Below are 14,180 nucleotides of genomic sequence, written 5' to 3' on the forward strand. Positions count from 1 at the left end.
AGGACTGTTTCCTAGAAAATGAGAAGAGAGCCAGTAAAGGGAGGAAGTGTTTTGCAGGTCTGGAGCAGAGAGAAGACAGAAGCCCTTCCTTGGGGGAGGTAATCTAGTCTTTGAGACTGGCTGTGCTGTAAAGAATGTAACACAAACAATGGTGTGAAATGAAACCTAGAAAAGAGCGGAGGTTTTTGTGAGCCAGCTGAAGAGAGTGCACTTGAGTTACTGACAATTGGGAGCTGTCACAAGGTTTTAACCAAAGAAGGAGATGATTAGGTTCTCATTTTTGATGGCTTATACTCTCTGCACCATGGAAAATGAAGGCAGGGTACCAGTCAGAAGACTTGTGGAGAGGGAGAACTATGTAGAGAGGCACAAGTGGCTAGATTATCGGGGGATAATTGGTAGGATGTGGAGACTGGTTTTATGGAATGAAGGTCAGAAGGAGGGAGGAATGGGCAACTCCTGGATTTCTGCCTTGGGAGGTGGGATGGATAAGGATGCTTCTTACTGATCTAGGGACACTGCAGGGAGAAGAGGTGAGAAGGAAGAAAAGAAAGTAGGTAGATCAGTTATTTCTTTTGAGCTTAAAGTATTTGCAAGAAATCCAAGTAAAAACGTTTAGAAAGTAGATAAGTATCAGAATCTTGATAAAGATATTTTTTACTAACTTGAACTCATGCACCCACTGCAGGACCCTGAACTTGGAGGGTATAGACAGCAAGCAGGTATGACCAAGAAGAAAGACCAGGACCACTTCAGGAGATGATCAGATGGTCAGCAAAACAGCATGGTGGTGAAACTGTAACTCCACCACTTTGACTTGGGGTTCAGCAATCAGCAGTGTGAAACTTCTGGAAAATCAGCCAGTCTGAATCCATGAACCAAGGACAAATCCTTGGAAAGCTCTGGGGCTTTTCTTTGGTCAACTGCACTGGTTAGACAGTCTTCATGGGACTGCCGCTTTTCATGTAGTATGAATAAACCTCCAATGTTTTAAATCAGTTTTTCCTGTAGCTTTGCTCTGCAGCAGATCTTTGCAGCTCAACACTCATTATGCCTCAGAGTCTGATTTTTGTTTTGTTTTTTAATTTAGTCTAGAGTTCAAAAAAGAGGTCTGATCTAGAAATAATTGATTTAAGAGTCCCTTGGGCTGCTGCCTAGGAAGTAAAACAGAAAAGTGCCACAGCCTGAATTGGCCTTAGAGAGTGACATTGCACTTAACCATACGAACGGGTCTGAGAAATCCCACTTGAGAAAAAGCAACCTGTTTAAACAACTTATTGAACTTAGCATATCTAAATCACTTGATCTTCAAAATGTTTCCTTCCAAATAACCTCATTAAATCCCACAGAACTAGAGTTTTGTAGAACATGCTTTGATAAACAATAGTTTAGGTATTTCACAAGGAGAAATAAGTCTTTTGAAACTCTTATTTGTGCAATAATTGTCTTTCATAATTAAAAAAATCCAGATTACAGGACTTTTCTCAGTTACCTCCTTATTAGCAGTAGCTTCACAACTAAATGTCTTGTAAAACTAATTACTGCTGTCTGCCTCACCAGAGCAGCTGCCATTGTAGGCCAAATTCCCAGGTGGTATGTCTTTATTTTTTTGAAGGGTATCAGGCACATGGAGAACCTGATGAAAGGTCTATACTATCTCCCTAGGGGGAACAATGACATATTTTCATCAAACACATGAAATCAAGAAATTCACAGATCTTAAAAGGTAAAGAATTCCTGCTTTCTAAAACACTGAAAGAATTTAAACCTAACTAATCATGACCAAAGTAGCAATGCTCTTAAAATCAAAAGTTATTTCACTTGGAGTATGTTATTGTTTAGATGTGAGGTGTCCCCCAAAAGCTCATGTTTAAATAATGTGAGAAAGTTTAGAGATGAAATGACTAGGTTGAGACAGAATTCAGAATCTGTGTATTAATCCACCTGACTGGATTAACTGGGTGGTAACTATAGGCAAGGAGGGTATGGCTGGAAGAGATAGGTCACTGGGGATTTATATTTTGTCCATGATGAAGGGAGCAGTCTCTCTCTCTTCTATCCAGTTGTCTCGTCCTGAGCAGCTTTCCTCTGCCATACCCTACCTTGATGTTCTACCTCACCATGGGCCCAGAACAATAGAGTCAGCCATCTATGGACTGAGACCTCTGAAACCATTAGCACCAAATAAACTTCTTCTTCTTTGAAATGGTTCTCTTTAGTCTTTTGGTCATACCAACAAAAAGGCTGACTAAAACTGTATATGTGAAGTTCAGCCTTTGATGTAGAACTGAAGTCAATCTCCAATTCCAGCTGACTTCTAGATTCTAGGTTTGTCTTTGGTTCTGCAGCTAACAGTGGCTTCCAGCCAAGTTCTATTATTGGCCACTTCATTGGAGGCTGCTCTTTAGTGAATCATTATAGGTTTTCTTCTGAAATTCTTGCTTTCTTTTTTAAAAATATTTACGTTTAGTTGTAGTTGGACATAATACCTTTCTTTCTTTCCTTCTTTCCTTCCTTCCTTCCTTCCTTCCTTCCTTCCTTCCTTCCTTCCTTCTTTCTTTCTTTCTTTCTTTCTTTCTTTCTTTCTTTCTTTCTTTCTTGTGCTGAGGATCGAACCCAGGGCCTTGCATGTGCATGAGCACTCTACTGCTGAGCTACAACCCCAGCCCAAAATTCTTGCTTTCAATGAGCATATTTAAATTCCCTATCAAAGAAACTGAAGAAAAGTGAGCTCTGAAGAAAGAATGTGTTAATGATAGGTATAAAACATAAACTGAGAGATTGATGGTCAGGAATTTTTTTTCCCCAAAATTCATCACCATCTGTGTAATCCTGGAGAAGTCTCTCCATTTCTTCAGTTTCTCAACTATGAAATAAGTTATGCCTATCCTTACTGTCTCCCAATATTACTTGATGAATCAATAAGATAATGGCCATGAAAACACTTTGGAAACTTCAAGGCCATATATAAAAAAAAGAGAGAAGTTGGTGATGACTGCAGACACCTGTAACTATTATGAACAAGACTAATAACTACCTATTCAAAGTAGCTGTTGTTATGATTTTGTGATGTGTCATCACCACTCACACAATGAGTTGTATTTGAAGTCAGTTTGAGTCAAATCTCCCATAAGAGACATCTGGCAGTACATCCTGTTCATTACCTTTATGTGTGGACTATATTCACCTTCCTAAAGTGATGCTACCTGATTGTTGCAAGTTAATGCAGTACTACAACCCATAGTTCAATTATATTCCCTCAAATTGTGCTTTGTAAACCCAAGTAAATCAATTTTTTAGAATAACTTGTAATGTGTAAATAGATGCTTCATCTATTGGAATTTATTTTATTCTCTGAAGTTTCTTATTACTTGCATTGAAAGTACAGTCATTACTGATTTTAAATGATAGTTTCTAGCTGGGTTTTTTAATAAACCAGATAACAAGCATTGGCATTATTAGTTAACTGCCTAAGGATATAAGAAATAACAAGTTCAATTCCCGTTGACCCCAACCTCCCTTCCACACACTCTTGCCTGTCTTGTTCAGTCTCCAAGCTCTCTTTGGGAGCCATGTCTTGAATAGGTGTGAACAGATTTCTATACTGACTATGGCAGAAACCTTGTGGTCCCTCTAATATTGCCACACTATCACCAAACACTAATGGCCTCCAACAAGAAGCAAGCAGAGGAAACAAACAGTTCCACCTCTCTCTCTCTGTACCTCAGAGGGCTATTTGGAAATAAAATTAAGTAATTTCAAAAGCTTCTTGAAATAAAATTTTTCATAAAAGTCACATATTAGTGTGATATCATTTATGTGGCATATAAGCCATATTGAGCAACCTAACAATCATAAAAGATTTTTATAATCTTAATGATTTTTTAAAAAATTAGATTCTAAAGAATTCAAACAGATGAAACTAGGAAGCAGAAATTTGGGACTGTGACTAGGTTTAGTCTATCATTCATTCATTTGACTACATTTATTGTCCAAAATTTATTTATTTTTGAATAACCACTATACATATGATGGTTAAAGAAAAAAAAACAGGTATGATAGGGTTATAAGTACCTGTATTACACTTATAAAAAGTGGGAGAGAATAAAAAATAAAGCAAATTGATGTATAATTACACCTTGTAGTGAGTTCAGTGAAGGGTACACTGAGGAGAAAGGGCTACTATGATAGCCTGATCAGAGATGGCCTATCAGAAATGAAGAGAAGCTAGGGCCAGAAGAAAAGGGTGACTGCAAAGCCTAACTCCATGAGGAAGCTTAGCATGTATGAGGACCCATTGGACAACTTTGCTTTAGACCCTGTGGAAGAAGAGAGCCCTGAAATAGGTTGGTTAAATATTAACAGGCCTGCTAAAAATGATTTCAATGTAAATGCAAGGAAAGCTTTGAAGGGTTTTAAGCAGGGGTGTGAATAGATCAGCTCTGTTACTTAAAGGCAAGAGGGGAAAACAGAAAGATCAGTTGAGCAGCCATTATAAGGGGTCATGCACAAAGGTTGGTTGTTTTGACGATGGTGGTGGCCGTAGAGGAGAGAAGTGGAACTTCGAGATGTATTTAGGAGGTAGAATGAAATGTATTTGGTGGAAGATTGGAAATTCAGGGTGTGGGAGTAATCAATGAGACCAGAATGTGCCACCAAAAATGAAGGATTTTCTAGGTACAAACAATTAAGAAGAAGCCCAGGCAGGAAAGCACTGTCTTCCCTTTATTTGGTTTAAGCAGGACATAGATTTACAAAGACAAAAGATATCCTGTCTTGCTGTTCTACCAGAGGGAACATAGGTCACCATTGAAAACAACTTTAGATTTGGCCTGGATATGGGAGCAGAGGAATCTACATTAATAAGCTTTACTAACTGGCCTTTATCTGCCATTGATTTGTTGCCATGTTGCCACCAAAGAACTCAAGGTCCTTTCCATTTTTCTTGTCATTTTTCTCTTAAAAATGTACTGTTTGTTGTTGAAGATGCCATATAAACTAGAATTCAAAGATACTTCTTTGAGAGTTACTCATTCCCAGATTCTCCCTTGTATACATGTTAATGGATTTCTATTTGTTTTTCTCTTATCAATCTCTCTTATTACAAGAGTTTATTCCAACTAAGAACTTTTAAAAATTAATTTATTTATTTGTTCTAATATATGACAGCAAAATGCATTTTGATTCATAGTACACAAATGGAGCACAATTTTTCATTTCTCTGTACACAAACTAGAGTCACACCATTCATATCTTCATACATGTACTTAGGGTAATGATGTCCATGTCACCCCCACCATCTTTCCTACTCCCACAGCTCGTCCCCTTCCCTCCCTCCCCTTCGCCCTATCCAAAGTTAAAAATATGGAACACTTCATGAATTTGCATGTCATCCTTGTGCAGGAGCCATGTTAATATTCTCCGTATTGTTCCAATTTAGTATATGCTGCTGAAACAAGCGCCCAACTTATAACTTATAAGGATTGAATAATTTTTTTTTCTTCCCCTAAAATCCCTTGTGTGTGGCTTGAATAAGTAGACAGGTAGTGACTTTGTGCCTGGCCCTGTTTGAGGTCCAAGTTGACTTACCAGAGTCCCGGTCACCATTCTCTGCCTTGGGCTGTACAATTGGATGTACTACTTTAAGTTCACCAGCTGGTACTGATGATGGATTGAAGTGAATTCTAACCATATCCTTCCCGGTGTGTTTGTTGGCTATCCAAATTGTCTTTTTTTTCAATGTTGAATAGAAGATACGGTCAGCAAAAAGAGATATTGCAAACAAATTGTGCCTAAAAAACAACCGGGGGGTGGAGGGAGGTGTAATCATAAAAAATGGCAGAATAGTGGTTTGGATTATTAAAAATTCACCTCATTTCCATTTTTGTCAGAATTTTAATCATCTGCAGTTTCTTATTTCTTATTTAGATTTAGAAAAGTATATTGAATTTAAATTTTTTTGTTTAGTCATCATAATCTGAACTAATAGGAAATAATTTCTTTCTCCAGATTCCTTCTGGATCTGTGATGAAAATAGGGAAGGAAACAAGAACAGGATGCGAGTGAATTTCGGTTTAGTCATCTTTCTGTTTGGCTAATTTCTGCCTCTTTCAATTACTGGAGAGTCTTTCTGGCACCATAGCAAGTCAAATAAAAGATGATGCTTCACAAAATGTATGATATAATAATTCCCAAAAAAGTAACTACGAGCAACATGTGGGAACTTATTATATGCCAGATACTCTGTTATTATTTTTAATCTGTATTTATTTGTTTAATTTTCACAATGTTCCCATATCACAGAAAACTGCAGATAAGAAAAGTTATGTCACTTACCCACCCCAAGTCATTCATCTAATAATTGATAAATCTGTTTCAGACTCCAAAAATTCATGTGCTAAAACTACCACATCTATTTAGCTGACAAAAGATGAATTAATTTTTCACACAAACTTCAGCTAACAATTGTTTTATTTTAAACCATAAGAAAAACCTACCGTGTTGGAGGTTTGATCAGATGGACAGACCTTCCATCATAATCACAGGAATAAATATGAGAATTGCTTCCTTCTCTATTGTCCTGAATCCAAAAGAGGCGTTTATCAAGCACATCCAGTGACATAGCTGTTATTCTCTCTGGTGTCTCTAATAGAGTCTTCACTTTCACCCCACTGAGATCTGCTCTGTGAAGACTGCTGGCCACTTCTGAAGACCAAAATATAAACCTGGGGGCAAACACATTACATAGACCCATAACTGAATGGATAGTCACTGAAATGGCTGATTCTTTCAGTGTTTCAGCAGCCCCTCATTCCTGCACAGGACAATTTTGACTATTTTGAATGAAAATTGAATTCAATAAGTACATGTTAACTATTAAGGAAATTATATGTGATTGATTCAAGTTAGAAGAGTTATGCTTCTCTAGCAGAAAATCATGGTAGTCAACAGTGTTTATGAAAGGAGCCTGCCAAGTTCAAATGCAGGTAGGCCACTGTCCTATTGAAAATGGTGTTAGTGTACTATTAAAGAGGACCTTGGTCTCACGAAGGCCCCTTGGACTTCAAGATGTTATGATTCTAGGAATTTTTATTAGATTTGAAATGTATTTCAATGTCAGCAAAATTTACCTTTCTACTGGATCAACTGCTATATTTGCAGGATATTTTAAGGTGCTTAAAAGAACATGGGAATTGTTTCCTTTCAAATCTGTTACTGTAATGATTCCTTCCTGTCGATTTGACCAAATAATTTCTTCATTTATCCAATTTATTGCCATTCCAGAAACATTTTTCTCTATATTGCACACTTTCTGTAAAATCAAATTTCAAAACTGTTATCAATATTTCCCCATTCACAGAAAAATTGATTTTATTGCTACGTATAAAAGTCTACTCTTTTAAGTACCTTTCATTCCCCAAATTATTTAAATAATAGAATAGTCACATATAAGGTGGCTTTGTTTTGATGTAACAATATTACCCACCTCCAAGTGGATATCTCTAGGCAAAGTATGTATATCATAGCTTTGAAACTGAGAATTATCCTATGCACTATTGAAATTAGCAATCAACCATAATGTAATAATTTCAACAGTAGGATTTTGATGCAGAGTTTATTCAGTTTTACTTGTTAATGGAATGTTCGGATCCTCACCTAAACTTAATTCTAAGCTTTTCCAAACTCTGGCAAGTTCCCCTTGGAGTTTGAGCATAGAACTATTAAAAGGAAGAAGTTCTTGTTAAGGTTTCCATTTTCTTCTGGCCCCTTCTCCTCCATTGGTCCCTTCCTTTCTACAGATCTGGGTGTCTCACACCTTGACCCGTTAGCAGTGCTTGTTCTCATATGCCTTGAGCTATCCTTGCTCTTTCATGATCAAACAACCAAACTGAAACCTAATACCCACCAGTCTCTCAGTTCCAGCTACCTATCATGTGATGTTATTAAACAGAGTTGGGCAGAGGTGGCCTGGCCTCAGAGTCTGAGTTATTCTCCTCTCAAAGCAATTCAACCAACCCATTTTAACGATTACAAATGTATTCATATACTAGGTGTTCCAGGTAAGTTGTTTGCATATTGACAGTTGTCCTTTGTAAACAATGTTTTAACCCCAAAAAGGGACTACAAAAGTAGAATTTTAGGGATCAAGTCAATCCTTTTCTGATGACTTGACATAAATTCACAACTGTTTATGCCTTCTCTTGTTCTGTGACAGAAAGCCCTCCAGATTCTTAGACTCAAGATTTTGAAAACTATTCTACCAGATTGGCTGGAGAATAATGAGTAGCCATAATTGTTAAAAGTGAGATTAGAAAGTATTAGAGATGTGATAAAAACAGATTAATGCCTAATTGAAGCTTTTAGGAATAATTGGAGAGAGAAAGGTTTGGTTAAAAAAGAAAAAGACAGAGAGGACTTTGTACTGGGAATAAATGCTTAAAGTCTTTGTAATCATGTGCTTTTTGCACTCCATCTGCAAAGTATTGCGAGAACTCTCCTCCTGGGACTCATTTACCAGTTTAAAAGAAAGATTAAGGATATTTTGTATGTACTTCAGGTAAAATACTTTAATCTGTTATCTAATTCAGTTGCTTTTTCTAGAATGCACACAGCTTGAAAATAGAGAAGAAGAAAAATTGTCCTTCTAAATCTCAGGTGATTTTCCCTTCGGAAATGACAGAGATTTTGTACAGATACAATAAGGTTGATCAACCTCAGCACTATGGGCATTTAGGGCTGGATAAGTCTTATTATAGGGACTCCCCTAAGTTCAATAGCATCCCTGGCTTCTGCCCACCAGATGCCAGTATCCCTTCCCCCTTTCTCTCTCACCCAGAGTGACATCCCCCAAAATGTTTCCAGACATTGCCAAATATCCCCTGAGAGGTAGAATCCTCCACCCAGCTGAGCACTAGTGAAGTAGAAAATAATCATGCAAATAATCAATTCTAATCATAACTGACCTATAAAGTTAGATATTTTCAAAATTAAATTCATGTCCTCCGTTCTCCTTAGGGAGATTCTGTGAGTTTATTCATAATATAGTATCACAGATGCAGATTAAGTGCCTACATTTGACAGACACATATTTGAATCATAATGTACTTTTGTTTATACATGAAGAATTTAGCATATCATATTTGTCTGTATCTCAATCCCTTTAAATAAATAGCATGGGCAATGATACTTTACCTTTTTTTTTTTTTTTTTTTTGGTTCTAGGATTGAACTCAGGGACATTCAACAACTGAGCCATATCCCCAGCCCTATTTTGTATTTTATTTAGAGATAGGGTCTCATTGAGTTGCTTAGCACCTCCCCATTGCTGAGGCTGGTTTTGAACTCATGACCCTCCTGTCTCAGCCTCCAAGCTGCTGGGATTACAGGCATGCATCACCGCACTCGGTAGTACTTTACCTCTTGTCTTGACCCATTCAGGAAAACTCTTTGCAAAAGTTGTCTTTCTAAATCCACCCAATAGATTCTTTCCTTCTTGTAATGAAAATCCATGATCACCGAAATACCAGCATCTACCACCAGTCGCTCATGGTTTGTGCCTTCTGGGTCAATTCTAAAGATACTGTTTCCATGGGAGAAAATTAAGTAGGGTGCAGGACCTGAGTGGGAAGAAAGAAATCAAACTGTACATTTTCAATGGTATTTAATCTGACCTAGGCAAATTACTTCCCCATGACAACCAACACAAGCAGAATTATTATTTAATTCCTGATTTTATATTTTAAATAAATAAAAACTATTATATGGAGAATAATGAGTTCCTGTAGATGTTCACAATTAATTTTGTATATCATCTTCCTTATAAATAAATTATAAAAATGAGCATTGCCAAATTATGAAATATGAACTATTTAAAGAAAAAGGTATTTATTGTTCTTATTTGTAAAATGCCCTTTTATGTTAAAAAGGGAACCACGTATTGTATCATGTTGTGGAAAGGATCTATGTGAATGTTGATTTTAATTATGTCCTTTGGAAGTAAAATTTCAAATATTTTGGAAATGGGCCCCTTTCCTGTGGCCTAATCTGAGAACTTGGAGTCATTAAAAAAAAAAAAAAAAAAGGAAAGTCTTAAATAGGAGCAGAAAAAACTGAAAAGTCATCCTTTGCAAGTTCAGAAATATTTTCACTGATTGTCATTGTCATATAAAATACAGGCTGCTCAGTTGAATTATAATTGCTTATATAAGCTGAGGATCCCTAATCTGAAATCTATAATCCAAAATGCTCCCAAATCCCAAACTTTTTAAGTGCCCATATGATACCAAGTGGAAATTTCATGCCTGACCTCACGTGATGGATAGAGGTCAAAAAGCAGGCACACTAAAAATATTGTATAAAATTATCTTCAGGCTATGTATATGAAGCATATATGAAACATAGAGGAATTTTGTGTTTAGACTTGGGACCCAGCCCCAAGAGTTCTCATTATGTGTATGAAAATATTCAGGAATCAAAAAAATATGAAATATGAAACATTTCTGCATTTCAGATAATGGACACTCAACTAGAACATTGTGTGGGACTTGTTTATTCGCTAAATCTGGGTGGTAGACCTCGGATTTCTTGGTTTCTACAGGATGTAGCTTTGTACCTATCCCCACATATGGCATCCCGTTCTGGGTAATGTCCACCTACCTGCTCTGACTCCCCTGTTCTCAACAGCTTCATGGACACTAGTCCTTCTTAGAGACTTTGGCACTCATTCCTGGTTGACTTCAAGTAAAGCTTGTCATTGTTGCTCCAAGATTGACTCCAGGGGATGGCTTCAACCCCTGCAGCCAAGCTAGATTCCTTGGTTTCTCCTGACTAAAGGGAAGAAGGCTCTGGGCACTCTGCCTTTAGATACAATGGAACCACTGGGTGAGGGGTTGGAGGAGAATACTAACATATTCTTGCTTCCTTGCTGGGCTTTCTCCATTCTGTTTGAACATTAAACCTTAATACCTTAATGAGTCTTTTTAAAAAAGTATTTATTGTTCTAAGGATTAAACAAAATCCTTTTACACAAGGATCATGTTCTAAAATCAGAAAGCATTAACTCCACTTTAGAGGATATATCAGAATAGAGATATGAGAAGCAGGGAGAACTTTAAGATCGTTAAGAATGTGAAACAGGTGCCACTATATGTGTCTGAGAGAATGAGCTTGAATCCCTTTTCCCATTTCTTTGCATCAACACCACCCCCTCCACAATGGATGAGGTTCATTGCTACTGCAATTGTGGGAGCACAGAGTTATCTTAGAAGAAATGGAAAGGGTGTGTGATGGGGAGCCTGAGGTCTGGCTTCTATTCCTGGCTGACAAGCTTCTCTGAATATCTCACAGGATCTCCCTTGCCTGTATTATTGGAGAAAAAATGAGATTATTGATGTGAAAACATTTGATTAATCATGGAGGACCACATATGTGTAATCTGCTTTGGTTTTTTCCACAGCCAAGGACTCAAGACATAGTTTTGTTCCATTGTATTAATTTGAACCCAGGGACTAGAATGTTGGTATAACTCACTTCCAAGTCATCAATAAATCCTGAAGAAAATAAAGACAATAGGAACAGGCAGTCTGAATGCACAGCTACTAATGTGTGGGCCACAGATGACTGCAGGCTTATAGATCTATTACCAAGCGTTCTCTTTGAAATGTGCATCATGCCTTCTCTGCAAACTGAATTAATGTGTCCAATACATATTATTAATTTTCTAATGCATTGATACATTGGTGAGATTGATAAAACATTGATTTAAAAGTTTTACTACATGGGTAGTTTCCATGAAAAAAGTACTCTGACCATTTTAGTATTCTCTGTCCCAGAACATACTACAATCTTTTGTACATAATAAGTACCCAAAAATCTTTGAATAAAGCCACAAATTAATTAAGAAATAATTGTGTCATGTTTATTTGTCTGAGTTTTTACCAACAAGAACAAAGCAAAAGAGACTGGCAGGCAGATCTATCAAATTTATGAAAGCGGAATCTATCCTGGGGTACATATTTAGAAACAGAGGCAATAATAACAACAACAAATTTTAACATCATCATCTCATTTATCCACCATACATCACTATGGACTATACAGGCCAGATGTTAAAGTCAAATAAATCAAACAGAAATCTGAATACTTAAATCTGAAGAATCCTTAGATCCATACACAAATCATAGCATTAAGACACAAATCATATCATTAATTCTGTAATTTTTCAAAACTCAAATATAGAATAATTCTGAAAATACTGAATCTAGGGCTGGGGTTGTGGCTCAGTGTAGAACACTTGCCTAGCATGAGTGAGGCACTGGGTTCGATCCCTAGCACCAAATAAAAATAAACAAATAAATAAAGGTATTGTATCCATCTACAACTTAAAAAAATGTTGTTAAAAATACTAAATCTAAGAATGAGTGATCAATTTATTTTATCCTCAGATTTTGCTTATCCAGAGATAAATCAGAGCACCCAAAATTTGGCATCTTAGAACTGGCAGCCTCAAGACATTACCTGTTTCAATATTTCCCACCATTGTTCAAAAAAGTCACACTGTATAAGTGTGTGTATGTGAAAGTGTGTGTGTGAGTGTGTGAGTGTGTGAATGTGTGTGCATGGGTGTGATGCAGATTTCTTCCTTTAAGATTCTAATTCTTTCAGCAGAGCTGAGCTCAGGACTAGGAACCTTTTTTGAACAGACTCTGCAGGTGATTCTCATATCTTAGTGAATTTGGAAAACATGAACCTAGTTAAGAGGAGGAAATGTGATGATGCTTCCCAAAGCCATGCCCCTAGTGGGTGATGGAGTTAGAACTGAAAACTGGCACTGCCCTTCCAACCTGGCACCCTCCCTCCATCTTTCCCGCCTGGGTCCAGGTTGTCATATGTCAAGACCTCTCACCTTCATTTCACTTGTGCAGCTGATTCTAATTCCACTTCCCTCAAAACATTGTCCAGCTTCCTTCTACTGTCAGCATCATTTCATGTAAACCAGGACCTGGGCTGAATATTTGTGACATGAAATATGATTTAAAATAAAATTAAATACTTTAAGAATTAGGGGCAGTGGAATGTCATTATTCTGTACAGCCACTGGTAATGCTAAATAAATCAATGTGTTTTTTTTTTTTCAACCCTGTCAAGGACTCTACCAACACCAGTGTGTGGTGCGATATATGGATTTGAATGTCAGCAGAGTGTGTGTGTTTGAACAGCAAAAGCTTTCCCACGACAAAACCTATGGCGTTCATCTTGGGTGCAGTTCAGTAAGAAGGAAATGCATGGAAAATCAAACATCATATCTAAGGAACACAAACCCAAAGACAGCAAACAGGTCACAGCAAATCAGTTGGAACCTCTGGCTTCTCAACCTGGGCATTAGTAGGGGATCTTCATGAATAAGAAATAAAGGAGTCCAGAATGTTTGAAACATATTGGAGACTTTCATAAGTGACTACAAAAACTGAGGCCTCCTTGGCACAGAAGGCCAGTAACAAAAGTCAGGCTTTGATTGAAATAAGCAGGAGAAACAGAATATTGTAGAACAAGAAACTCTCTATCTTCCATGACAGAGGTTGGAGTCTGGGGAACTAGCCCACACAGGTAAGTAAAAAGATTCATTGACTGCCTTCTGCTGGCCTTGGGGGCAAAGGCTCATGGGAGCTATGACAGAAGCACATGAACAAGAAATCCAAGTCTTCTCTCAGGTCCCAAGCTGCCGCCTGCCCTCACCACCACAAGCTTCTTCCCTGAATCTGGAAATAGACTGAAGGGTCATAGAACAAAGAAAGTGAAAAGGAAACATAGAAATTTCCAGATTCAATGACACCATGAGAGAAGAATGTAGCTTTAAACTGATGGACCTGCTGCAAGAAAGCCTGTCAGCTCCTCCCACAGCTGGCTCCCACCTCCCCATTAAGCCCCTGAGAGCAGCCATTTATCACCACTCCTCAGGGAGCTGACCTGAACACTATCTTAGGTTTTATGAAGTGCAGAAAGTTTTATTTCACAACAAAAGACCCTCTCATATCTCTCTCTCTCTCTCTCTCTCTCTCTCTGTCTCTCTCTCCTCTCTCTCCCTTTTCAATTATGTTCCTTAAAAGGGCGCAAACGAATTTACTTTCTTGGACAACCACAACTTTCCTCTCAGTGTATTCGTAAATGTCAAAATTCAAGGCA

General features: G+C 37.5%; 1 protein-coding gene and 1 non-coding gene across 2 annotated transcripts in view; both read right to left on the reverse strand.

The window, feature by feature from the left end:
* Egf (epidermal growth factor) overlaps nucleotides 1-14,180 on the reverse strand; it is an 84,462-nt gene that overhangs the window by 55,675 nt on the left and 14,607 nt on the right. The window contains exons 2-5 of the mRNA XM_076864724.2: nucleotides 9,417-9,616; nucleotides 7,131-7,312; nucleotides 6,498-6,725; nucleotides 5,590-5,792 (exon numbers count right to left, since the gene is read on the reverse strand). Coding sequence (XP_076720839.2) covers nucleotides 5,590-5,792; nucleotides 6,498-6,725; nucleotides 7,131-7,312; nucleotides 9,417-9,616 — 813 coding nt within the window. The remainder of the gene's footprint in view (nucleotides 1-5,589; nucleotides 5,793-6,497; nucleotides 6,726-7,130; nucleotides 7,313-9,416; nucleotides 9,617-14,180) is intronic.
* LOC143406630 (U6 spliceosomal RNA) lies at nucleotides 5,359-5,460 on the reverse strand. The gene has a single exon (XR_013092264.1). It is a non-coding gene; the product is annotated as a U6 spliceosomal RNA (small nuclear RNA).

This window comes from Callospermophilus lateralis, chromosome 8 (genome assembly GCF_048772815.1).
Source record: "Callospermophilus lateralis isolate mCalLat2 chromosome 8, mCalLat2.hap1, whole genome shotgun sequence".
Taxonomy (NCBI): Eukaryota; Metazoa; Chordata; class Mammalia; order Rodentia; family Sciuridae; genus Callospermophilus; species Callospermophilus lateralis.